We start from the raw sequence: 25930 nt of genomic DNA on the forward strand, positions 1-25930 counted from the left end.
TGGGTGTCCGGCTGGAGCCCAGGAAGCCGCGCCCCTGTGGGAGAGCATGGCTCCCAGGGTCCCCGAGTGCAGCTGTGGGGGGGCCTGCCTGGGCCTGGAGCTCCTGGAGGCTGGCCTAGTGCCAGGGCCCCCAGGAAAGGCAGAGGCAGAGATTGGGGACTTTCCTGTGGCTGGGGCGTCTCCAGCGTCTGGCAGCCAGCTCAGGACCGGTGAGCAGTCCACATCAGAAGAGGGGCCCTAAGCCCTGAGCAGTTGGGGCTCCTGGCCAGGCCTGAGTGTGGGGGCGGGGTGGGGGCTGCACCTGCTGCCATTGCTCCCTGAGCGCCACCTCCACCCCGCCTCTTTGCTGGGCTCGCCCTCAGGAGGGAAGACACCTCTGGGATTTAGACCTTCAGCTCTTCCAGTCCCATGATCCATCACCCCTGCCCCCCAGTCCTGTTCACTCCCTGGATGCCCACTAGGGTGCAGAGTGGCCGTTGCTCAGCCCCAGAGGGCTTCTCAGCAGCGGCAGCATGCCTGCTCCAAATCGGGGCTGGTGGGAAGGGGGAGGAAGTAGGAGAATGCTGGGCAAGAGAGGGGAGTGGGAATCTTCCAAGAATCACGGCTGCTGAGCGTTGCTGTCAGGGCTCCTGTGCTGCTGGGAGGGGTTTACAGCGGACAAGCTACATCAGGCTCCTTAAACCTCCCCCACGATGGGGCCCCGGGAAGGCCTGGCAGAGTGGGAGACTTCTAACGTGAGATGTGGGCTTGTTCACAAAAGGAACAACAACTTTACGGCTGAATGAGCTATTAGGAGCCCTAACATTACTCTGGCAAAGCGGGCAGGTGCGTGTAGACTAGAGCCAGAGTTCAAGGACCTCGTCCCTGAGTTTAACCCCCTCAGCGCCAAGACCCCGGGTGCCTTCTGTCCACAGTGGACAGAAGAGCCCATGGCACAGCTGTGAGCATAACAGCAGGCCACTGTCCTTCTGATTTTTCCGGAAACAGGGTAGGGATGCTGTGGTCAAGGGTCAGGGTTGCCGTGCCAAGCGGGGTCGGCAGAGTCTGGATGTCCAGAGACAGGATGAGAGAAAGAGCTGCGCTTCCCGGGAAGGTAAGAGGATCGTCCCTGCCATCCCCACGGGGGTGGGGTGGGACTATTTCTAGCCGTTGGGAGAATGGGCAAGCCCATAGTGACCCACGAGAGTGGGGGCCTCCCCAGACCTCCGTCCCCAGACCCTGTTCTCTGTTCCCTCCTCCCTATGGGAAAGCCACCAGCCAATGACAGTGGGGCTTTCGTCCCTTCGCTGGCCAGGCCAAGCTCTCTGACCGCCCTCTGCACTTCCTTCCTTTGGGGTAGAACCTTGGGACAACCGAGATCTCGGGCCACTGGGGCAGGGGTCCAGGTTGGGTTGTAGAGGAGATGCACACACTCTTTAAATACCAAAAAGGGGCAGTTCTCAGGGCACCAGCCGTCTTGCTGGGCTGGCCAGGGCAGTCTCTTCCTTCACCCTTGGGGGTGTTCTGTTTCATGCCCCTCCTGCCAGGCGGTGGCTCTGGGGGCAGAGACTTTGTGGAGAGGAGGTCACAGCTGTCATGGCCGTGGCCATAGCCTGCACTCGAGCCCCCAAATCGGGGAGCCCAGGTCGCTGAGCACACCCGTCCCCTTAACATACTTTTCAGCGGGTCTTGGCCGTCCTTGTTTGACACCTATTCCCTGTGTTTCTAGGCAGAGCCGTCAGGCAGATGGAGTTTCTGTTGGTCCTTAGACTCCTCCCAGTGACACAGTCTAAGAAGGCTCCACAGGGAACGCGTGGTTCCTGGGATGTGCCAAAGAAACCTGGAACAAAGGAGTGTGTGCCCGCCTTTCCCCGCCACCCACTCACGCACTCACTTATCCACGTGTCCCTGTCCCGCATGTGCCAGGCCCTGTTGCGGGTGCTGGGCGTAGTCACGGGCAGGACCGACATAGCCCTTGCCTTCAGGGAGCTTGTTTTGTGCAATGGTGTTCTGAAGGTATGGAAATAAATGAGTCTCCGATATCCCAGAGGAATAATGTGGAGTGGGGGTCAAGTCATCCTACAAATGCTCACTTTTTATAGGTGAAAAAATCTGGGGAATTTGGGGGAAGTCCAGGAAGAACCGGTAGTAAGGTATCGGGAACGCTCTGGGAAGACGTGAAGCTGATGTAGGATTTCCCAGGAGTTACCTCCCCTCTCCGCAGAGTGGCCCTTCTGTCTTGGTAGTTTTCTTCTTTTCAAAACCAGGTCTCTCACCAGCTTTTACCTGCCCCCGACTCACAGTTTTAGTCTCCAAAAACCTGTTTGGCTACCGCCATCGGTCTACGCTGGTGTCTAGGCCTCCAGTGCTGGCCTGTGTTTCTCTAGAATCTCCCGGGAGCAACTCGACTCTTTTAGGCCTCTGCCGACAGCTGGGGAAGTGAAGAATCGCCATCGTCGCCGTGAAAGGGGACTTCGTCTCGCTTGGCAACAAGCAGGACGAGGCACAAACAGCCGCCTCCTGTCCTGCACCATGAGGACTCTCCGAAGGCCTCCGTGTCCGCCCCCAGCACGGTGGCACCGACACCCTCGCTCCCTGCCGGGTGCCGAGAGGTTCCCGAGAGGCTGTCCTGGTCTTGGGGGGGGGTGTGCGTGGAAAAGCAGCTCTCACAGGCACAGAGGTCACCCCCCGTCTGACGGGCGAGCTTCCACCTGCCCTTCGAGCCTCCGTTAACGTCACCCTCCCTGGACACCTCACCCTCCTCGCTGCCATACCACCGTACGACGCCAGCCCATGGATTCGTTCCTAAATGTATTTCTCCACTTGGTGGATTTTCCACCTTGTGGGGTTTGCAGCTCCTCCTCCGTACCCCCTCCGCCCCGCAGCGCGGGTGCGTCCCTGGGTGCCACACCATTTCACAGCCACGGCTTTGGTCCTTCCCACCATCAGCTGTGTTGTCAAGGCGCCCTGAAAATCTCGCTGCGTTTTGTGCTCCCTGTGTCTAACACAGTGCTTGGTCCTGGTAGATTCCTCTCGGCTTGCATCAGCTTGTGTCTTCCTGGCCCCTCCGATTTCTGCAAGAGTCAGTGCCTCTCCTTCCTACGCTCTGTGACAGTCCGGGAGGGGCAGAGGGGACAGGGCTGTTTCTCCAGCCTGCAAAATGCTCTAGGCCTCCGGGGAACATTTTTTTTTTTGCTGCACTTGTCATTCGTCACAGAGCCGCTAGGGGGCAGGGCGCCCCCATCCAGCACCAGCAGGAGGGGGGCAGCCTTCCTGCCACACAGAATTACAGAACCAATGCTCCAAGAGCCAATTTGCTGAAAGATCATTTTGCAGAAATGGTCAACTTAGACAATAATCGATTTGCTGAGACTCTGAGGAGTTTTTTCAGAGCAATCCACGGATGCTTAATATTTCATTTAAGAATGAGCGAGCATTTTCTTCACTAAGTTTATGGTCTTCTCTGTTTTAGGGAAGCGATTTCTTGCTGGGCCCTTAGCTCTGCCGCTAAAGGGACCCCTGCCTCTGGCAGTGACCCAGCGGAGGTGAATGGCACTAACCTGGCTGAAGGTTCTTGTCTTCCGGTCTTGTGGCTTTATGTGTGTCCACCCGCTGCCCGAGGAAGGGTGGGGGTCCCTGTTTACTAAGGAGGTACGTGGGGGGGCAGAGGCTTCGTCGGTTTCCCCACCAAGGTGTGTTCCCCCAAACCCTTCTTGGGCCATCCCAACACAACCAGGGTTTCCTTTGGGTTCGCAACAAGGCGAAGGAGTCCTTGAGGCTGGCACATGGGGACCAGGGGAAGGTGGATCCCCCAGGGTGTGACAGGCTGAGAGCAGCACCCCAAAACCTATGTTTCTGGCTTCTTTAGAAACTTCCTGTCTAAAGCACCCAGCCCCCGTGCCTAAGCAGACCCCTTGGGTCCTCCGTCTGTGCAGCCCCTATGGGAGGCTCAGACCACCCCAGACAGTTAAAAAGCCAATGTGGGCCGGGCGCGGTGGCTCACGCCTGGAATCCTAGCACTCTGGGAGGCTGAGGCGGAAGGATCGCTCAAGGTCAGGAGTTCGAAACCTGCCTGAGCAAGAGCGAGACCCCGTCTCTACTAAAAACAGGAAGAAATCAATTGGCCAACTAATATATATAGAAAAAATCAGCCGGGCATGGTGGCACATGCCCGTAGTCCCAGCTACTAGGGCGATTGAGGCAGGAGGAGCACTTGAACCCAGGAGTCTGAGGTTGCTGTGAGCTAGGCTGACGCCACGGCACTCTAGCCAGGGCAACAGAGTAAGACTGTCTCAAAAAAAAAAAAAAAAGAAAAGAAAAGCCAATGTGAGCCAAAGTGCAGGGTGTCTGCAGCCTCTGCGTCCGCCCCGTGCAGAGGATCCGGACGGAAGCTCTCGCTCATGCGGATGAGCCCCAAGGACGGTCTGCGAAGCAAACCAAGGCAGTCACAAGAGGGCAGATTCTGTATGGCTCCACTCGTAGAAGTGTCTGAAGCCATCAAAACCCACAGGAGCGGGAAGTGGAAAGTGGGCGGTGGGGCGGGGGCGCTGCAGGGTGAAAGGTTCGCGGATCCGGTGCCGGCCACGTGAACGCCCTCGCCACTCCTGCACAGGCCGAGAAGAATGAAGGTGGTAAATTTGGTGTTCTGTGTTTTTTACCCTAGTAAAATAAAAAAATAAAAATGTCTTCTCAGGGTCTGGCTTCCTTATGAAGTAGAGGCTGGGGCTTTTGGACACCGCGATCGCTCACAACAGGAGTTTCTGTGAGAGAATCTCGTTTTCTGTTTCGTGGCCCGAAGGCGGGCAGCGCGGGAAGGGTCGCTGCGTGTGCCCGGCGCTGGCTCCTCCCTGAGTCCCGGCCGCTCCGGACGCGGTCACCCTGGGCCAGGCACGCCCTGAACTTCCTCTCGGGCTGCCTCTGTGCTTCTGTGGATGTGAAAGCTATTCCAGAAGCCTCTTCCTCCGCAGAAAGACTCGGAAATCCTCCTGCCCGGAGGACTGAGGCCCCGGGAAGCCGGTCGCTGCCTGCTGTGCTCTCCTTGCTCCCCGCCCTCCTCGGGGTTCACCTCCGCCGGGCACTGGCAGCTGCGTCCACCTGGCCCAGCATGGACACGCGGGACCCGGCGCGTCTGGGAGGCTCTGAGACCCAGAGAGGCCAGGGGACAGGACCGCGGTACGTGCGCTCGCGTGTGCCCGGGTGTGCTCTGCTGCACGCGTGGGGGTGGCGGCTTTGCCAGGAAAGGCAGCCCGGCCGGCCGTGGGGAGGCACTGCCTGCGGGTCTGACTGCAGGGGGGGTCGGGAGGGGAAAGGCAGGTGGGAAGGAGGCTTCCCGGGAGCCCCGTGCTGGGGGAGGGTGCCACAGAGCAGCCCGGGGCGGTCACCCGAGGCATGCGGTTCTCCACGTTCCCTTTCACAATATCTCCCAGCCGTCCACAGCAGGGTTCTGGGAAGTGGGCATCAGCGCTGGGCAGCACTTCACCAAAAGCAGCATTTCTGATTTCCCTGCATGTAAGCCAGCCTGGCCCCCACGCCGGTCCTCCCTCCTCTGGATGCCTGACCCGCTGGGCAGCCACTGAGGCCCTCCCCGTGCTGGGCTCCCGAGCGGCTCTGACCACCTTTCTGTGAGTGGGACCCCCCACTGGACGTGGGCCCCGTCCTCCGTGGGCTGTTTCCTGGGAAGAGGGCGGAGGCCGCCTGTGGAGTCTTCACTGCATTCTGGGGAGAAAGCGCTTTTTCTCCCAGTTGCTCTGGGGGCTCCAGAGTGGCCTGGGAGATGGATCAGGGGGCCGTGCGGAAGGGGAGGGTGGGGGGGTGAGTGCAGGTTCCTCTGTCTTCAAATGTACTTTCCATATGCGTAGGAGAAAGTGGTGCAGTTTGGGCCATTGTATGTATGTATTGGGCAAGAGTGTGTGAGCGTGTGTGCCTGTGTGCGTGTGTGTGCATGTGTGTCTGTGTGTGTGCCTGTGTGCGTGTGTGTGCATGTGTGTCTGTGTGAGCGTGTGTGCCTGTGTGCGAGCATGTGTGCGTGTGTGTCTGTGTGCATGTGTGTCTGTGTGTGAGCGTGTGTGCCTGTGTGCGTGTGTGTCTGTGTGAGCGTGTGTGCCTGTGTGCGTGTGTGTGCCTGTATGTGTGCCTGTGTGTGCATGTGTGCCTGTGTGTGTGCATGTGTGCCTGTGTGTGTGCCTGTGTGCGTGTGTGCCTGTGTGTGTGCATGTGTGAGCGTGTGTGCCTGTGTGCGTGCCTGTGTGCGTGTGTGCCTGTGTGCCTGTATGTGTGCCTGTGTGCGTGTGTGTGCCTGTGTGTGCATGTGTGAGCGTGTGTGCCTGTGTGCGTGTGTGCCTGTATGTGTGCCTGTGTGCGTGTGTGTGCCTGTGTGCGTGTGTGTCTGTGTGAGCGTGTGTGCCTGTGTGCGTGTGTGCCTGTATGCGTGCCTGTGTGCGTATGTGTGTGCCTGTATGTGTGCCTGTGTGCATGTGTGCCTGTGTGTGTGCATGTGTGCCTGTGTGCGTGTGTGCCTGTGTGTGCATGTGTGAGCGTGTGTGCCTGTGTGCCTGTATGTGTGCCTGTGTGCGTGTGTGCCTGTGTGCGTGTGTGTGCCTGTGTGTGAGCGTGTGTGCCTGTGTGTGTGTGAGCGTGTGCCTGTGCCTGTGTGCGTGTGCCTGTGTATGTGGGCATGTGTGCCTGTGTGTATACCTGTCTGTGTGCGTATGTGCCTGTGTGTGCCTGTGTGTGTGGCTGTGCATGTGTGCATGTGTTTGTGTGTGCCTGTATGTGTGTGTGTGCCTGTGCATGTGCATGTGTGTGCGTGTGTGCATGTGTGTGCGCATGTGTGTGCACATGTGTGTGCATGTGTGTGCATGTGTGTGTGTGCATGTGTGTGTGTGCATGTGTGTGAGTCCTGATTTAACACTGTGCTGCAGGCAGAAGTCCAGCGAAGACGCGTCAGTTCAGTCACCCTGTGCTGGGGAACCTTACAGAACAAAGCCGCTTCCCTGGGAAATGCGTCTCTTTCGTCTTCAGGCCTGCAGGAGGTCTCTGCTCCCTTCAGCTTGTTTACTCAGTAGTGTCTTCTTTTCTTAAATTAATTTGAAAAAATATCCCACTTCCCTGGCTGAGGACACAAGCCAGCGTCACTGTTTTTACTGTTCAAAGTAACACCACTTCAATCTCCCTCTCCACTTCTAAAAGCAAGGGTGAGGAGGTGGGTGGGGTGAGGGTCTTTCCAGGGGTGTGTGCGGGAGAAGCGGCTCGTCTCTTGTTTTAACAGGATCACTCTGTTGATGGACAATACATCGCAGGAGGAGGGTGGAGATAGGGGAGCAGTGACAATGTTTCTGCAGAAGTCCAGGAAAGAGCGGTGACCAGTTAATCTGGAAAAATCAGGAAAGGCTCGATGTGGAGCCCAAGTGTCTGGGGCTAAACGATGAAGAATGAGCAGGAATTTTGCAGACAGACGGGAGGATGGGCTGCAGGCGGGGGGGGGGGCATGCTGGGCTGCCCTGGGGACTGAAGCTAAGGTGGCAGCGATGGGGGGCTCCCTGCTTGTGTAAGCACCACAGTGACAGGCTGCACTTTCTCTTCAAGCCCACAGGAACGTTCACAAAAATTTTATTGGGCCCAAAAAGTAAATGTCAACCAATAACACATAGTTTATACAGACACTGTTCTCTGGCTGTGGTGTAACATTTCAAATAAACAAACAAATAAGGGAGCCAATCTCTCAATACATTCTGAAATTTAGTAATTTAATGATGGATCAAAATGAAATCATAATTGAAATGAGAACATATTTAAAACTGGTCAAAAAGAGAGTGCAGGGAAAGGCTCAATACTATAAAGATGTCAGTTTCTCTCAAAGTAAGCTGAAAATTCAATGCAACACCACTCAGAGTTTCAGCAGGGCTTCTAAGGAAAGTGATGGCTGATTTTAAAAGTCCTATGGAAGATGAATGAGCCTGGAATAGCCAAGACAATTGTGAACATTAGCAAGGTGTTGGGAGTTGCTGAGTCAGATAACTAAGACTGATTTTAAAGCTATACTAATCAAGTCATATGGGCTTTAGTAAGGAAGACATTGTGGTTCAGGACAGACTAAGAGTGCAATGGACAAAACAGAGAACCTAAGGGCAGAGTTGTGGAATTATGGGCACTTGGTGTCCGGCAGAATCACTGGAGGAAGGAGGGACTATTCAGTAAACGGTGCTGGGAAACTTGGCCTTTCCTGTGGACTCATTTAGAAGTGCTCGCTTTTAACTAAATGGCTTAAACTGGTGTTGCTTGTTAAACCTGAATGCTCATGAGCATCGCCTGGATCTTGCTAAGTTACAGGCTCTGATTCCATGGGTCTGGGGTGGGCTCTGATGCTGCAGTTCCTACGAGATCTCAAGTGTTGTCAATGTTGCTAATCCGTGCATTACATCTCGATTAGCAAGAGCTTAAATCACAGAATATTAAATGTTCCTTTAACAAAGAGGTGGCCTCCGGAATGTTCTGACCGCTCAGCGATATCATCAGGAATGGAAGCGCCTTTTACCCTTCTGCTCTGTTGTAAGTTAGCTTGCTGGTGTTTTGCTTTCATATTTGTTACCTCATTGCCCTCCCGATATCTGCCACAATTCCAGACATCACACTTCAATTCCATGCGGGAAGGGGAAAGGATGAAGCAGGAGCTCTCTGTTTGAATCTGCCCCATCACCAAGAAAACAGTACTATATGCCCAGAAGCTCCATTAGCTGGGCTGGGTGCTGGTGGCAGCAGCAGCAGGCACTGCAGTAGTGACAATGGGCTGGCTCTTGGGACCCCCGGTGGTGCACGTAGGCATTGCATCAGCGAGCGGGCTGCACAGTCTAGTCCCTGGGCCCCTGGTGGAGCACAGGTGGTGGTGGCGGTGGCGGTGGGCAGGGTAAAGTAAATTATTTTACTACTATTTGTTATCTTTAATTTTGGGAGTAATTCCTAGGAAGAACTTTCTACACACAAAGTTTACATTAGCTCCAGACAATCACATATATATGATAATACATACGATAAAATAAACCCCAAATGCTCATTTATGTTACAAAAACATTACAAATTGATATGATTCTTTGCAGATGGCAGATGGCTTTTTATTCATTCTTTATTTTCTAAGTTACCTTTGAGGAGTAAGTATTGAGGAGTAAGTAAGTAAGTATATTATTATGATTTAATGAAAAATACAATATACAAGACAATTTATTACCAAATGATAAAGGATATAAGTGAAAAAAATATGTATATATGAAGAAAATACATGTATTTTTTTATTTTGGCATATTATGGGGGTACAGATTTTAAGGTTTCAATAAATGCCCTTCCCCCCCACAAGTCTGAGTTTCCAGCATGACCATCCCCCAGATGGTGCGCATCTCACTCATTATCTAATACATGCATATTTTGACAATGGCTATTTCTGTATGATGGATCCAGAGAAGTTTTTTTTTTTTATTTAAAATTTTCCAAGTGTACAAAATTCTCTAGAATAAACTTCACACTTTACAATCAGAAAAACTTAAAAAACTGAAGAGGGTAGGGTACAGAGTGATCAGGTATAAGATAACCAGGGAAAGGGCACTGTGAATTGGCAGTTAAGGGATCTTTGGTCACACTCACTGGAGCAGTTTCTATGGAGTGGCACCAGACTGTCCCCAGCAACCGTCTCCTCCATGGGCTTCATAACGTTGTCCTCATTTGCATCACCTTCTCATCTGCTTCTTCCATCTCTGCCCTTTATTTGTTGTTGGTCGGTCTCTTAATACAAGCGGTGAGAAGATAACAGGAACAGACTCGGTGGGAAGAGGAGGGAATCCACCAAGGGCAGAGAGACTAGACAAGGGTGCGAGGTATTATGGAAAATTTTCCAACTTTACCATGGACCCTGGAGGGCTGGCCGTCCAAGGTGGCACTGTGACTCTGAGTGCATGGTCCAGCCACCACACTGTGCTTCTCTGTTAGTTCCACTGGCACATGATGTTCATGAGTCCTGTAAACAAACCAGTGTTTTCTAGTTTGTCTCCTGTGATACTATTTTCAAGGTATCATGACTACCATACATTCTATTTGCTTGTATGTTCTACGTGTTTCTACTTTATTGTATTTTATCATGGCAAGTATGTTGCCACTGCTTATTTATTTGCTTAGATCAAGTAGAATTTGCCTCATGAATCTGGGAGCTCCCGTGTTAGGTACATATATATTTAGGATTGTTATGTCTCTTATTGAATTGTTCCCTTTACCATTATATAATGATCATCTTTGTCTTTTTTTTTTTATCATTGTTGATTTAAAGTCTACTTTGTGTGATATGAGAATGGCTGCACCTGCTCAGTTTTGGTTTCCATTTACATGGAACATTTTTTTCCCATCCCTTTACCTGAGTTGGTGCGAGTCCTTGAAAGCTAGATGTGTTTCTTGGAGACAGCATATACTTGCGATGTGTTTTCTCATCCATTCAGCCTGTGTGTGTCTTTTCAGCGGGGTAGTGAGGCTGTTCACGTTCAGTGTTAGTATTGACGTGGGATACTATTCTGTTTATCATGTTGTATGATACCTTGTTGTCTTGCTTTCTCTCTTGTGCTACTGTTTTATAAAAGCTATGAGTTTAACTTTTGGGTGTTTTTTACACTGATGGGTATCTATTGTGCTATTCCATGTATAATGCAGTTCTGAGTATTTCATGCAGGGCAGGTCTAGTAGTGACAAATTCCCTCAGTGTTTGCTGGTCTAAAAAAGTCTTTATTTTTAATTATTTTTTTTCATTATTATTATTTTTTTTTTTTGAGGCAGAGTCTCACTTTGTTGCCCAGGCTAGAGTGAGTGCCTTGGCGTCAGCCTAGCTCACAGCTACCTCAAACTCCTGGGCTCAAGCAATCCTCCTGCCTCAGCCTCCCGAGTAGCCGGGACTACAGGCATGCACCACCATGCCTGGCTAATTCTTTCTCTATATATTAGTTGGCCAATTAATTTCTTTCTATTTATAGGAAAGACAGGGTCTCGCTCTTGCTCAGGCTGGTTTTGAACTTCTGACCTTGAGCAATACACCCGCCTCTGCATCCCAGAGTGCTAGGATTACAGGCATGAGGCACCGCACCCGGCCTAAAAAAGTCTTTATTTATCCATCATTTATGAAACTTAGCTTTACAGGATACAAAATTCTTGGCTGACAGTTGTTCTGTTTAAGAAGACTAAAAATAGGGCCCCAATGCTTTCTGGCTTGTAAGGTCTCTGCTGAGAAGCCTGCTGTTTTTAACCATTGCTGTTAATTATGAGATTTACTTCAACTTTGAATCCTGTGTGTTTACCTTGGTTTCTAGCATATCTGACTCCTTATGGCTCCTATTGGTAAAGATATTTTAAAGAACAAGAATGGATCTCTGGGTTTTTTTGGGAGACAAGAGCACAGGAAGATCCTGGGAAACAGGGGTTTTGTTCTAATATAGTTTGAGTCTAGGACTTCCTGGTAGCTCAGATTATTCAGGGACAATTTGGCTCAAAAAGAGAACGTGTTTCTTGCTGTCCTCCTATCCATGCTGTGTGTTGGCTGAACACTGATGTGCTTCTTTCTGTCCCAGCAGAGCCAGCAGGAGCCCGTGTCAGGGGAACATGTTAGAGCAGAGTTTCAGGATGTCCCAACTGCGCCTCCTCCTCCTGGGGAAACGTAACTCAGGAAAAAGTGCCACAGGAAACACCATTCTGGGAAGACCCGCATTCAAGGCCATGTGCAGTGATCAGATGGTGACCAAAGTGTGCCAGAGAGAGCATGGGGACCTGAAAGGGAGGGAGGTTGTGGTCATTGACACCCCTGACCTTTTCTCGAAAGCTTGTGCTGAAGACAAGCAACGCAACATCCAGCGCTGCTTGGAGCTCTCTGCTCCCAGCCTCCATGCCCTGCTCCTGGTAATCCGCGTCGGCTATTATACAAAGGAGGATAAGGAAACAGTCACGGGCATCGAAGAGGTGTTTGGATGCGAAGCCAGGAGGCACACCATTATTGTTTTCACTCAGAAGGACGATTTGGAAGATGACTCGCTGCAAGAGTACATTGATAACGACAAGTCTCTCAAGGAGTTGGTTCAAAATTGTGGGGGCCGATACTGCGTTTTCAACAACAAGGCAGGAGAGGACGAGCGGACCGCCCAGGTGTCCGAGCTCCTCTGCAAGATCGAGGATTTAGTGGTTGAGAACCAAGGATCATACTGTGTGAACTTCAAAGTGGAGGGCAGCAGATTCCAGGTAAAAATTCTTGTTAATGTCTCTAAGGATTTCTTTGTTGCTAAAGCTAGTGGGATAAAGATGGACGCAAATACATGAAATATTGCATTGTGTGATGGAACTTGAGTTTCGTTTAAGGAGATATTTATATATAATCTGCAGTAATAGGAGGTACCAGACTGTAGGTTACTTTAGATATCAGCCTAAGGACTTTAGACTTTCTTGGCAAATTAATGGACAAGTTTAAGCCCTTATCTTACCTGGCCCTTCATATTATTGAATACACAAATGATTCTTTAGTCTCTCTCTTGGCCTAGCTTCAACAGAACTACCCTCTTCTTGTTTTGTTTTTCCTGCTTTATTTGTGGCGACTCCAAAGATTGCTGAGTCCTCCTCTAATCTCTGACCTCTAAAAGTTGACATCCTCGGGGCTTGGTTCTGGCCCTTCTTCAATTCCTTATACTCTCTTCTCAGATGATCACACATTTTTATGGCACTGAGCTCCATTTACTGCTTGCATTTTCCAAGTTATTAAAAGTAGTAACTGTAGTCTGTCCACAGTCTGTCTCGTGAGCTTGGATTCCTTTATGCCATCGATACTTGGCATCTCCACTTGTCTCTCTTAATTTTTGATCCCTCTTAAATCTATAGGGCTTTTTCCTCTCAACTCAATCAATGGTTACAGTGCTCACCATGCTCTTTATACCTAAGCCCAGATGTCAGCTTTGATACCCGGCTGGCTTGCATCTGAAATCATCAGGGATTGATCCACCTGGAATCCACCTGCTTCCCACCATCTCCTCTCCCACCACCTGGTCCAAGCCAGCATCTTTGCTTGCCTATACTATTTTAACTTACTAATGCCATTCATTCTTGGGCCTTATACCCTAATCCATTTTACACATAATTGCCAGGGTGGTATTTTATTTCATTTTTTAACATGAAAGGAAAATGTAACTAAGGAAAATACAAAAACACAGGCTTTTGCCTTTGAGGAGCTTACACTTGAATTGGAGTGACTTATGCATAGGAAACAGAGCACTCACTGGCTTGGTGTAAGTAGGGGAGGCTGAGACAGAGGATTCTGCAGCTGTAAGTGCCAGAGGATGAAAAGCAGGCAAAAGTGGAGCCTGGGGAGGTTTTGGCCAGACAGAGAGACTTCGTAGAGGTGGAGAGCAATAAGCCTAAGCAGGATGGAAATAAGAAGAAAATCAACCTGTATTTGGTGCCTGCTAAATTCCAGATACATACACAAGCTAGCGAAGTCTTCATAGCACCTCTACGTACAGATGTTCTACTGATGAGGAAACTGAGGCTGTGGGAGCCTGTGTTACTCACCCTTTTATCTCCTAGGCCTGAGTTCTCTCTCTTTTACCACAATCTGCCTCTCTCTTTAGGGCTGTATGGAGCAGGGATGTCAGCAAAGAGGAGGATGAGTTTTCCACAACAAATCCCTCTTGTTTAAATGCTTTGGTCACTTCCCGCTGATCTTACAGTGAAGTTCAGAACCTGGCTGAAATCTAATTTGGCCTGGCTCCTTACCCTGTACCCTTTCTGTGCCCTGGTGTCACTGGCCTTCCTGTGGGCCTTTGAGACATGCTCACGTCCGTGCCTGAGCCTCAGGCGTGCGATTCTCTGTGCACTGACACTGCTCTCCCCATCCCGCCCCGTGCCAGCTCTGCTTTTATTTATCCACCTGCCTCGGCTGAAGCTCACTCTTCAGGGACACCTCCCCGATTGTCCTGACTCTCAGGACCCTGGAATGAGCCCTCACAGCTCCCCTCCCCGCATGGCACCTGTCAGACCGGTCACCGCCATATCAAGTGATTCCAGGGGCGCCTCCCACGTGCTCCGTGAGAGCAGAGATCGTATCTGCTTTGTCAACCACAGTGTCTTAGTTTTGTCTTCTGTAAGACAGAGATCATAATCACGTGTATCTCAGGAGCTGCTGTGAGGATTAAATGAGATGCTTACAAAGTCGTTAACAAATACTTGGACTTTGGTATTTGCTCAGTAATTATCAGCTGTTATCATTTTATGAAAATATATGGGAGTCAAATAAATTATGGAGACATCAAGGACTTTAACAATCCAGAGACTGAGTCAGATCCCTACTTTGAGGACTCTATGCCCTGGAAATAAAAGCATTAGTATATATAAAGATATATGGGCAAGAATAGTTATCACGGAAATTTAAAAATAGTAAAACCAGAAATAACCTGGAGATCAATCAATAAGGGGCTGGTTGCATTAGTTATGCATGTCCACACTATGGGACAAATTGTATCTACTAAAAAGAATGATGTAGATTTATCTACAGTGACTTCTGCCAGTGTACAGGATACATTACATACTACAGACACCTAAAAAAGTGTCTTTATATGTTCACGTATGCTTGTATGTATTAGTGTAAATGTAGAAAAACATAGATATGTATCAGTTAAAAACTGTTGTTTTCTGGTGGATTGGCGATGCAAAGATTATTAATTTTTACGTTATGCACATTTACATTGTAACAATTGTTTGTATTTAAATAACACTAAAGAATTTGAACTGGGCTATGTAAGGTGAAATAAATCTGACGATCGGAGCTGAGTGGAGAGGACTCTCAGAGAGGGACGATCGAAAGCATCAAAGACATTGGGCAACGCCAGGCAAGAAAGCAGAGGGAGGGTTTCCTTGGCTGACATGGAGATTTGACAAAGATGAAGTTAAAATTAAGTCGAAGAACTTTCTAGGGATAGCAGGTCCATCAAGACTGCGTGTCATGTTTTTCACTTCCTTCCTTGATTCCACGGCAACTTAAATTTTGGGAGTGAGTATAGGATTCACCAGGCAGGAGAAAGGGATGTCAGTTATGTGTTTGGCCCTCCATCCTCTTGTTTCTATTGGCCAAATTTACGGGAGAGTTTTCAAATTTTGCCGGACCTCATGTTAGAGGCAGCTTCATCTCTATTGTGAGAGCAGCGAGGGAAGGAGACACCGGCGATGTCGCCTCCTCTGGGAGCCGGTCACAGCAGCATCAGTGGGATCTAAGGGTCAGCTGTCACTCTGGACAGGTCCACAAAGGCCACTGTAGACCATGACCAGGGCCTCGATTTGACCACCTTCTAATCAGCAGATTACTCTGAATTATATATTTAAATTTCCATTTTTTTTTTAATTTGCAAAAAGATGAGACTTGAAATCTATGCGCATCATTTTTTCCCTCTATCTTCTAGGATTGTGTGAATGAAGCTGCATCTCAGGAGGGGGACTATACACATGGTAAGTTGATCCTTTAAAAATATTAAGGTCATATCTATATTCTTTTTAGTGCATTATGCAGCCAAGTTGAAGTACACCAATATCCATATAAATCAGAACAAAATGCACCCTGGAGACCTAGTCTAGGTTATTGCCCACAACCAATTCTCCAAGGACCTCCTCACACTCATGAGTGGAGAGAACTCTCAGAGAGGGACGATCGAAATCATCAAAGACATTGGGCAAGGCCAGGCAAGAAAGCAGAGGGAGGGTTTCCTTGGCTGATAATGGAGATTTAAGAAAGATGAAGTTAAAATTAAGTCTAAGAACTTTTTATGAATAGCAGGTTCACTCATGAGTAGGTGCATACCAGCAAAGGTCCTGGACAACAAAGTGTCCCTGGACTTTTCCAAAATGTGACAGAGCTGGGCTTACCTTTTGTGGCTTCTTTCTTCACTCAGCCTCTTCTTTCTGGCCCTGGATCCAGCATTGTCCAGGTTTTGACTCCTGTTAGAAAAGCAGAAATCAGTCCTTCATGGACAATAACAACTTGCAGGATGTTATTGGAGCTGTTGGAGCACAGTATCCATGTTAACAATGGCTACTAATGGTGTATCTATCCTGCCCATCTGCGCAAGTCAATGCACGTAAATTGACCTCTTTCTGTTCAGTCGATGCAATTTACTTCACAATGTGGATGTACAATACCACTGCAACCATGCCTTTGTTGATGGATTTGCAGGTTATTTCTGGGTCAGCCCTTTGCAAGAACCAAGTATTCAGCAGTGAACAAGAGAGATAAGACAGTTTTTCTCATGGAACTTCCCCCTATTATTAAAATCATAATTTTGATAATAATGATAAATGCAGGTGACATTATGTGCTGGAAAATAACTTATATATATGTAATTCCATCCTCACAGCATGTAGTATACAACCCTCTTAAAAACATGCAGTTTGGTCCTGGTAACAGCCCTGTGGAGAAGGCATCATCATCGTGATCCTCATTTCACAAATGAGTGCACTCTGCCAGAAACGCGTGGATTCAGGCAGTGGGCTTCAGAATTCTGCCGACGCCCCGGGAACACGCCGCGGCTGGACGGGATTGGGCCCGTTGGCGCGCGGCAGTGAGAGCCTGGCCCGCCGTGGGGAATCACGGGGCATCTCAGAGAGAGGGGGCTGGGAAGGAGTTTCACAGGACGTGGGCTTGTGTTGGGTGAGCTTGAGGAAGGTTCCAGAAGGTGGGCCTTTGCTCCGGATGGACGCTATCCGGAAGTGGGAGTGCCACGACTAGGTATTTTAATAGTTCTTTCTCAAAGGCGCTGAGGGTGAAGTGAGGCTGGCGCTGTCAGGAAGCAGCTGGCACCCTCTCAGCCGGGACGGGCGTCTGGGCAGTGCTCTGGTGCTTCTCTGAGTTCACACGTGACGGTGCAGTGGCCGTGGTCACAGAGCGCCCCTGTCTGATGTTCTGTGATGCTGGGGGTGAGGAACACGAGGGGCCACGGCCTCGCTGCGGATGTGGGACCAGCCCCCGGCTCCCAGGGGTGCCGTTTCCTTCCTCAGCTCCTCCTTTTAACCACTGCGCTACACTGTCTCTCCTGAACTGAAGGGCGAGACGATATTTGAAAGAACGAGTTGTTATTTTGGTAGGAGTCATAAAGGAAGATATATGGCACCCAATTTGTACGGCTCTGGGGGCAGCGATTTAGGGGAAGCTCTCGTGAAGAAGCGATATTTGCACAGGAACCAGAATGACCAGCAGGAGTTAGACGGGATAAGAGAGGAGGAAAGCGCTCGCATATGTGCCAAAGCCCTGAGGTGGTAAAGGGGGGGATGCGAGAGAGAGGAAGGGAGGCTCTGAGGCCTGATTCAAGTCCCTCCGCACCCACAAAGCCATTCGGGACACTAATGCCTTTACAGGTGCCGTTTCCCTTATTCCTGTCAACAGCCCCACGACATGGGCATTGACGTGCCTATCCCACCCATGTGCAAGCTGAGATTCACAAAGTAGAAACTTTTCCCAGGTGACACAACACGGACCTGATGTCTCTAGCATTTTAGCCATCTCGCTTTGCACTGAATGCCGTGCTCATTCCACCTTCCTGCCCTGCTGCTCACAGGGGGAGTGACATCCCTGCCCACGCGCGCTGTCGCTGCCCCAGCCTCCGTGCATATTCCCTGCAGGTGTTGACCCTACCTTTTGCTCAGTACATGGGTCTGGTGTTGACCTTGGGCCACAGCAGAAGTGGTGGGAGCAGGGGATGTATGGAGGTATAGTTTGTGGGTGCAGTTTTGCAGGTCTTCACAGCAATTTGTTGAGGTATGATTTACATAGAGTAAAACGCACGAATCTTAAGTATACAGCTTGGTGCCTTTTCCCGTATCAACACACATGTGATCACCATCTAGATAAATATCTAGAGCATTTCTATCACCTTAGAAGTTCTTACTGCCCCTCTCCAAAGAGATCCACTGTGCGGACTTCTATCAATACAGATTAATTGTGATTGTTGAACTTTGTGTAATGCAATTAAATAGTACGTAGTTTTTGTATTTGGCTTCTTTCACTTGAGATCCATCCATGTTGCATACCACTCATTTACTCTATTTTAAAAAATTGAGGCCGGGCGCGGTGGCTCACGCCTGCAATCCTAGCACTCTGGGAGGCCGAGGCGGGTGGATTGCTCAAGGTCAGGAGTTCAAAACCAGCCTGAGCGAGACCCCGTCTCTACCATAAAAATAGAAAGAAATTAATTGGCCAACTAATATATATATATATAAAAATCAGCCGGGCATGGTGGCTTGTGCCTGTAGTCCCAGCTACTTGGGAGGCTGAGGCAGGAGGATGGCTTGAGCCCAGGAGTTTGAGGTTGCTGTGAGCTAGGCTGACGCCACGGCACTCACTCTAGCCTAGGCAAGAAAGCGAGACTCTGTCTCAAAAAAAAAAAAAAAAATTGCTGCGTGTATTTGGTTTTAGGAATAAACCACCAAAGGGCATTTAAAAATCAGATCCTCCCTGCTCTTATCTTAGCCCGTGGGTCTCCGGTTGCCCTTGGTAACAGAATGAGGGGTCCCTGGAGGACCGAGACTGATGAGGGCCAAATGTAGCATGTTCCTGCTCCCGGGAAATCTCAAGCTCCTGGCCCGTCTCTTAGTTGACTCATGCCCTCTCTGTGGTGTTTGCCTTGATGGATAGCTCCTGGCTGGGCCTCAGTTCTAGTGGCTCAGGGTGCTGTTGCCATTCTCTCCAAAAATTCACAGGGATGAGAAATAAAACCTGTCCACATTCATATTCAACTGCAGGAAGAGACTCTGAATTTTTCTGTCCCACAGGCCCAGGGGAGAGACAGAGGCAGGCCACAGGACCTGAGCAGAACCCAGGGACATCGGAACTGAGGGTCCTCCTCGTGGGGAAGCGCGGCGCTGGGAAAAGTGCAGCAGGAAACAGCATTCTGGGGAAGCGGGTCTTTGAGACCAAATTCAGCGAGCGGCCCGTAACCCGGAGCTTTAGTTCTGAGAGCAGAATCTGGAGACAGAAGAAAGTTTTGATCATTGATTCTCCAGATATCTCATCTTCCAAGGACGCCGGATCAGCGCTTAGGGAATACACCTGTGCCGGCCCCCACGCCTTCCTGATGGTGACGCCACTGGGCTTGTACAACAAGCAAGATGAGGCGGTGCTGGACGCCATCAGAAGCAATTTTGGAGACAAATTCGTTAAGCACATGATCATTCTCCTTACCAGGAAAGAAGATTTAGGGGATGAGGATCTAGATACGTTCTTAAGAAGAGACAATCAAGCTGATCTCTATGGGCTCATCCAGAAATGTCAAAGCAGGTACAGCGCCTTCGACTACCGGGTGACGGGAGACGAGGAGCAGAGGCAGGTGGATGAGCTTCTGCAAAAAATCGAGAACATGGTGCAGCAGAACAGAAACAAGCCTTGCATCTTCAGGGAAAAAGGTAAAGTGAGAAATAGAAAACATTTTCATAGACACTGTTTTAAAAATAGATATACAATATATAAGAACTTTTATTTTCTAGAAGGCATAGAAACGATAGAAAGGACAGGTGCATTCTACCCACTCTTGACTCTTCTCTATCTCCTTTCTTTCTCAGATTGTACTGAAGTTATGAGCTTTCCATGCACAGTGTCTTTAATTCGTGACCCTTAACCCATCTCGCCAACTGGATGGCGAGGGTCATGAGGGAAGGAGCTGACCTTTTCCAATCTTGTTTTCCCCCCAGTGTACCGTTGTTGCGCCGGGCTCAGTTCACTGCCTCCCCACTGCTGCAGGAGGACTCCCCTCCCACTCGGTTCCACACGTGGACCTGAGCTGAGACCCTTCCCATTCTTACTCACTCCATTTTCCTCTGCTTCAAACACCCTCAGCCAGGAAGAAAGTCAGCCCCAAATGGACATATGTGTTTATTGAACCCTTTCGTATTCCCCATGGAAGGCCAGATACTTGGGAGCCTCCTAAAGATGTACAGATATGTGGCAAAGTCAGACAGGCTGTGCGGAGAAAGCCCACTTTGAAATGGTCTTTGGAGAGTGGTAGGGTTCGGATGACTGAGCAGAAAGCTGGAAGACCTTCCAGCGAGCAAACTAGCAAAGAGGTAGGACTACTGAGCATGCCACTTGTTCGGGGACAAAAAATATGGTCTTGATGGAGGTGGGGGTTCACAGCTCTAGATAATGTGGGAGGGGGAGGGTAGACCAGATTTCAGAGGCACCTGAGAACCAGACCCCCTGTAGGCACAGAAGCAGAGACTGAAATACATGACAAATATGGGGGTTTTGGAAGATGAAGCTACTACTCTTCATCCTGTAAGCATAATAATGAGACTGTGGGCTCAGGATAAGCAGTTCAATCATTTCCCCTGGAAGGAAGAGCATGGGATGGGCTTTCCTCCCTCTTTGCTTTGAAGCAGATATTAGTCACTTGGTAAAGAATTCATAATAGAAGAAAACTGTGATGAAGCCTGCATGGGCACTGGACCATCACAGTGCAAGTGCAAAGGCATAAGAAAAACCTTCAAAGATCAGCATCACCTTTCTTTCCAAAAAAAAAAAAAAAAAAAAAAAAAAAAGAAAAACCTTCAAAGAATACATATTGTCCTGTCTCTGTGCATCTGTAAATTCCATTCATAGGGAAATTTATTCTTTTTCACCATTGCTGACACCGCACACCACAGTGTTCAGTGAACATTCGTTATTATAACCAGGAAGTGCCTTTTGACTCATCAGTGAAAGGCGATTAAATTCAATGTGGATTTAATGAGAAATAAATTTTAGCATGATCTGAGCATGGAAACTGCTAATTCATCAATGGTATATATATGGTATATATCAATGGTATATATAGTTACTTTTTCATGAAAGTCAATTCTATAGAATAATTCTTTAAAAACTTTAAGGAGAGACTGCTATAGTTGGCACTGATTGGCAATGGGAAGAGATAGTTGTAACAGGAACAGACGACAAAAGGACAAGATGTGTAGATGGGACCCTGGCCGAGGAGGAAAAGAGCCATAAAGCCAGTGGCACTCACAGGAGCCAGGGAGTCAGAGAAGGTACCAGAAAAAGGGGGCAGGGCAGATTCAGAGGTAGGAACAGTGCCATGTTAGTGGATGAGCACTGGGTGGAGACAGTGGTCCAAGTCCTGCTGCTGAGTTCGCTGAGTGACTGAGGACAAGCCATTCCTGTGCCCGGGGACTGAGCTGCCAGGTGAGAGGGAAGCCTTGGCCCTGCCTGAGCATCCCCTCTGCTTTAGTGATGTGGTCCTGCTTGGAATATGACTTTATTTTTTATTTTATTTCTCTATTTATTTTTAAACTTAAAAAAAATTTCAATAGATTTAGGGGGTACAAATGGGGATTTGTTGTGTGGGTATATTGTATAGTGGTGAAGTATGAGCTTTTAGTGTACCCATCACCTGAATAGTCTACATTGTTCTCGATAGGTAATTTTTCATCCCTCACAATTCTCCCACCCTCCTCCCTTTTGAGTTTTCGGTGTCCTTATACCACTCTGTGTGACCATGCATAGCCATAGCTTAGCTCCCATTTATGAGTGAGAACATGCAGTATTTGGTTTTCTTTTCTTGAATTACTTCACTTAGGACAATGATCTCCAGTTCCATCCAAGTTGCTGCAAAAGACATTATTTCATTCTTTTTTATGGCTGAGCAGTACTCCATGGTGTGTGTGTGTGTATATATATATACACACAACATTTTTTTAGCCACTTATCAGTTGATGAGTAACTAGGTTGATTCCATATCTTTGCGATTGTGAATTGTGCTGCGCTAAACATATGTGAGTACAGGTGTCTTTTTGATATAATAACTTCTTTTTCTTTGGGTATATACCCAGTAATGGGATTGCTGGATTGAATGGTAGATCTGCTTTTGGTTCTCTGAGAAATCTCCATAGTGATATCCACAGAGATTGTACTAGTTTCCATTTCCGCCAACAGTGTATACGTGTTCCCTTTTCATCTCATCTGCAGCAGCATCTATTGTTTTTTGATTTTTTACTAATGACCATTCTAATTGGAGTAAGATGGTATCTCATTGTGGTTTTAATTTGCATTTTCCTGATGATTATCATGTAGAGCATATTTTCATGTATGTTTTGGCCATCTGTATATCTTCTTTTGAAAAATGTCTGTTCAGGTAGTTTGCCCAGTTTTAAAATTTTTTTTTTAATTTCAGCACATTATGGGGGTACAAATGTTTGGGCTACATATATTGCCTTTGCCCCACCCGAGTCAGAGCTTTAAGAGTGTCCGTTACCCAGACGGTATGCACCGTACTCATTAGGTGCACATCCCCTTTCCCCCTCTCCCACCTGCCTGACAGCTGATGAATGTTACTACTGTATGTGCAGTTAAGTGTTGATCAGTTAATACCAATCTGATGGTGTGTACATGTGGTGCTTGTTTTTCCATTCTCATGATAATGGGGTTGCTTGATTTTTTTCTTGCTGTGATGTTTGATTCTGGGTATTAGTCGTTGGTCAGATGCATAGCTTGTTAATATTCTCTCCCGTTCTGTAGGTTGTCTATTACATAACTTTAATGTCCAATTCCAGATACTCCCGGGGTCACAAATCTTTTCTGCTTTCCTCCTGACAGAAGCCCTGAGCCTGATCCTCGTGGGGAAGTGTGGGGCTGGAAAGAGCGCAACGGGGAACACCATCCTGGGGAGCGCCGTCTTCCTCTCTGCGCTCCGAGCCCAGCGGGTCACCAAGGTGTGCCAGAGTGGCAGGAAGACATGGGACGGGCAGGACGTGGTGGTGGTGGACACTCCTTTCTTCAACCAGACGCCTGGTGCTGAGAAGGATCCATCCTGGTTACAGAAGGAGACTGAACGCTGTTTCTCCTGGTGTGAACAAGGGCCCAAGATTTTTGTCCTGGTGCTCCAGCTGGGGCGATTCACCGAAGAGGACAAAGCCATGGTGGAGGAACTGGAGTACGCCTTCGGGAAGGATGTGATGCGTTATGTCATTGTGCTGTTCACCAGGACGGAGGACCTTGGGCAGGGGAAGCTTGAAGATTACGTCAAGGACACAAAAAACAAAGCCCTTAAGAACATAATTGCAAGGTGTGGAGGGCGGTATTGTGGTTTTAATAACAAGAAAACTGGCCAAGCTGGAGAAGCCCAAGTGAAAGCTCTTTTGACTCTGGCCAACGAGCTGAGAAGGAAGCGTGAAGGTGATGGGAATGCCTATGTATGGGACAATGTCATAAAACAATTCAAACATGCTCAGGAAAAGTACAATATGAAAAAAATCCTAAAGAATTTTAAAAGTTAATGTAAGTAGCTGAAATACCTGGGATCTCTTTAAGTTAGGGACACCCTCAGGTTGGAGAGGGGGCCATGGTAGGACTGACGGATGGGAGGAGCGGCCACGGCTTTGAGGGTTGGGAGGTAAATGTATCCCACCTTGTGATACTTTAGCTGTTTGTAGGTAAATAAATTGTGAGGCTAGGGCCAATTGAGGGGACCGTAAAGGAAAAGGAGTCCAGGAGTAGATAGTCTGGGGCTGGCGGGCACCAACTTTCCAGCTTCAGCCTGTCTTTCCTCCCCACCTTCATTGGCACGTGGCTTCCACACTCAAGTTTGCTGCTTGGTTCCAAGACAGAGGTGTTCTACCCGTGGCTGAGAAGAAATTAATAATACTGACAGCTGCCTGGGGTGGGCAATATGTGAGATGGAAAATAGGGAATCTTCTTCAGGGTAGGTATAGGGTCAGATGTTTTCGATGTCATTTGCTTATTTTATCCCTTGCAATATCAGGTTACCTTCAAGATTAACCCATTTATAAAAGCCTGGACTGTCATTATTAATATTTTTGGACTTCACATAACCCTTTACATGATAATGTCTAGAAAATGTGTATGTAAATATATTTAGTTGAATGAAATAATAAACATAAATTAGATTATGAATTCATCTTCTCCTTTCGATTTCTATTTTTCTGATTTAGAGAAAGAGTATGCCTTCATGAAGAGGCAATCGAGGTGTTTACATACTTTGATTCAGGTGAGGTTTTTGCAACTTTGGTGCCTGAGAACTTTAGATTGGTGATAGCCACTTGGTGACACTCTGTGCCAGCTAGGTGTCTTCCACTCTGGACATTTACTTCAGCAAGGATAAATACATGTAACCAATATTGGAAGGGAAACACAGGAGGAATAAGGTCTGGAAGGCATTCCATGTGTCTTCCCTGACAGCCAGAACAGATCCCAGTGGCCAATGGCTGAGCAGGTGACGCTGGGAGCTGCACGTGGTCGGGTACTCGTGGGTTAAGCAATCTGGCATCATCTCACAGGTAGGGGCTAACAGACACCATTGTTTTTCTTTAGGTCCACTCCTGAGCAGGCGACAATGCTGCTGTGTCAGCTCCTCTGAGAAGGACATGCTGAAAAAGAGTTAGGAGTGCAAGAAGTCTATTGGGGGGGGGGTCAGGCCAGTGAAAGGCAAAAGAGGGAGGAAGCAGAATTGGGCAGGGAAACCCTTCATACTGTGGTGGAGAAAGGAGAAGGAAAGCAGGGAGGAGCTGAGCAGGACAGGAAGAGCCTCAGATCTGACAAAGCCCGGGCCAGCTCAGTAGGGAGTTCGGGGGCAAAGACGGGTCATTGGCCAAGCGCTGCATTGGGCAGACACTAGCAGCTCTGCTGTGCTCAGCTGCAGGCAAAGAGGACCCTGGGAACAGCATGGTTCCCAGAAGGTGAGGTGCGGCCCGACAGTGTCGCAGCCGGAGGCTGCCAGCTAGCTGCACTCCTCGGAGCTGACTGACAAGTTTCCTCCTGAAGGGACAGCCTTCAAGAGTGGTGCCCCTCATGCCTGCTACAACTGGCTGGCATGCTCCATGCCTCACTGAGGACCCCGCTCCACGCTGGGCGTCCAGATCTGATCTTCCACTGCCTCAAGCATATGTGTCTTAAGGAGGCCACAGGCATCCTGGCCACCTGTTGCTCATCCTGCCTCTGCAGGGTGGTGTTATTATGTAACGTGGTGGTTCTCAGCTGGAAATAATATTGCCCTGCAATTCTTTTTTTATTTCAGCATATTATGGGGCTACAAATGTTTAGGTTACATATTTTGTCTTTGCCTCACCTGAGTCAGAGCTTCAAACGTGTCCATCCCCCAGACGGTGCGCACCGCGCCCGTTAGGTGTGAATATACCCATCCCCTCCTCCCTCCCATCTGCCCGACCCCTGATGAATGTTACGCGCTCACCATCGAATTGCTATTAACTGATCAACACTTACGTGCACATATAGTAGTGACGTTCATCGGGTGCCCTGCAGTTCTCGGAGACATTTCCGTTTCTCACAACAGGGAGGAGGTTCTACTGGCACGTATTCGGTAGAGGCCAGGGACGCTGCTGAACGCCCTAAAATGCCCAGGGCAGTCCCACACAACACACGATTATCGGGCCCAAAATGTCAACAGTCCTGAGACTGAGAGACTCTGATGCAATGGATGGCGGGACGTACGGCGGGACGTACGGCGGGACGTACGGCGGGACGTACGGCGGGACGTACGGCGGGACGTACGGCGGGACGTACGGCGGGACGTACGGCGGGACGTACGGCGGGACGTACGGCGGGACGTACGGCGGGACGTACGGCGGGACGTACGGCGGGACGTACGGCGGGACGTACGGCGGGACGTACGGCGGGACGTACGGCGCGTCCCTGTGGTCCACATCTCTGGGTTAGAGAGCGGGCGAGATAACTTTTGAGGAAGTGGTTATTCCCTATTCACGGTGTCTTTTTTAATGCACTAAGCTTGTGATTGTTCTTCACATTGGGTCACTGAGCGCACCAAGCCTCCCCTCCTTCCTCACAGCCATCCTTTTCACTTTTCTCTCTTCCTGCATTGAGGAAGATGTACCAAAAAATGTGGCATTTGGGATAAATTCAGCTTAAAGATTAAAAAAAAAAGTTTCATGATTACGA

The 25930-nt window shown here is 49.1% G+C and overlaps 2 protein-coding genes and 1 long non-coding RNA gene across 4 annotated transcripts in view; 2 read left to right on the forward strand and 1 right to left on the reverse strand.

Moving 5' to 3' along the window:
• GIMAP7 (GTPase, IMAP family member 7) overlaps window positions 1-25930 on the forward strand; it is a 69071-nt gene that overhangs the window by 12299 nt on the left and 30842 nt on the right. The gene's annotated exons all lie outside the window — the stretch shown is intronic.
• Window positions 4712-24252, forward strand: GIMAP8 (GTPase, IMAP family member 8). 2 transcript variants are annotated; one of them, XM_076006719.1, is made up of 6 exons: window positions 4719-5151; window positions 5406-5600; window positions 11571-12228; window positions 15429-15474; window positions 18787-19416; window positions 22595-24252. In XM_076006719.1, the coding sequence occupies exons 1-6, from the start codon at window positions 5084-5086 to the stop codon at window positions 23272-23274; spliced, it is 2277 nt and encodes a 758-aa protein (XP_075862834.1). In that variant the 5' UTR covers window positions 4719-5083; the 3' UTR covers window positions 23275-24252. The 2 variants fall into 2 exon arrangements, with proteins under 2 accessions (XP_012641582.2, XP_075862834.1); XM_012786128.3 differs by lacking the exon at window positions 5406-5600 and having other exon boundaries at window positions 4712-5151.
• Window positions 9604-25930, reverse strand: part of LOC109731226 (uncharacterized) — a 39667-nt gene continuing 23340 nt past the window's right edge. The window contains exons 2-4 of the long non-coding RNA XR_012921051.1: window positions 15889-15960; window positions 14004-14114; window positions 9604-9979 (exon numbers count right to left, since the gene is read on the reverse strand). This is a non-coding gene — a long non-coding RNA (uncharacterized LOC109731226). The remainder of the gene's footprint in view (window positions 9980-14003; window positions 14115-15888; window positions 15961-25930) is intronic.

The sequence above is a fragment of the Microcebus murinus genome, chromosome 9 (assembly GCF_040939455.1).
Source record: "Microcebus murinus isolate Inina chromosome 9, M.murinus_Inina_mat1.0, whole genome shotgun sequence".
NCBI lineage: Eukaryota > Metazoa > Chordata > Mammalia > Primates > Cheirogaleidae > Microcebus > Microcebus murinus.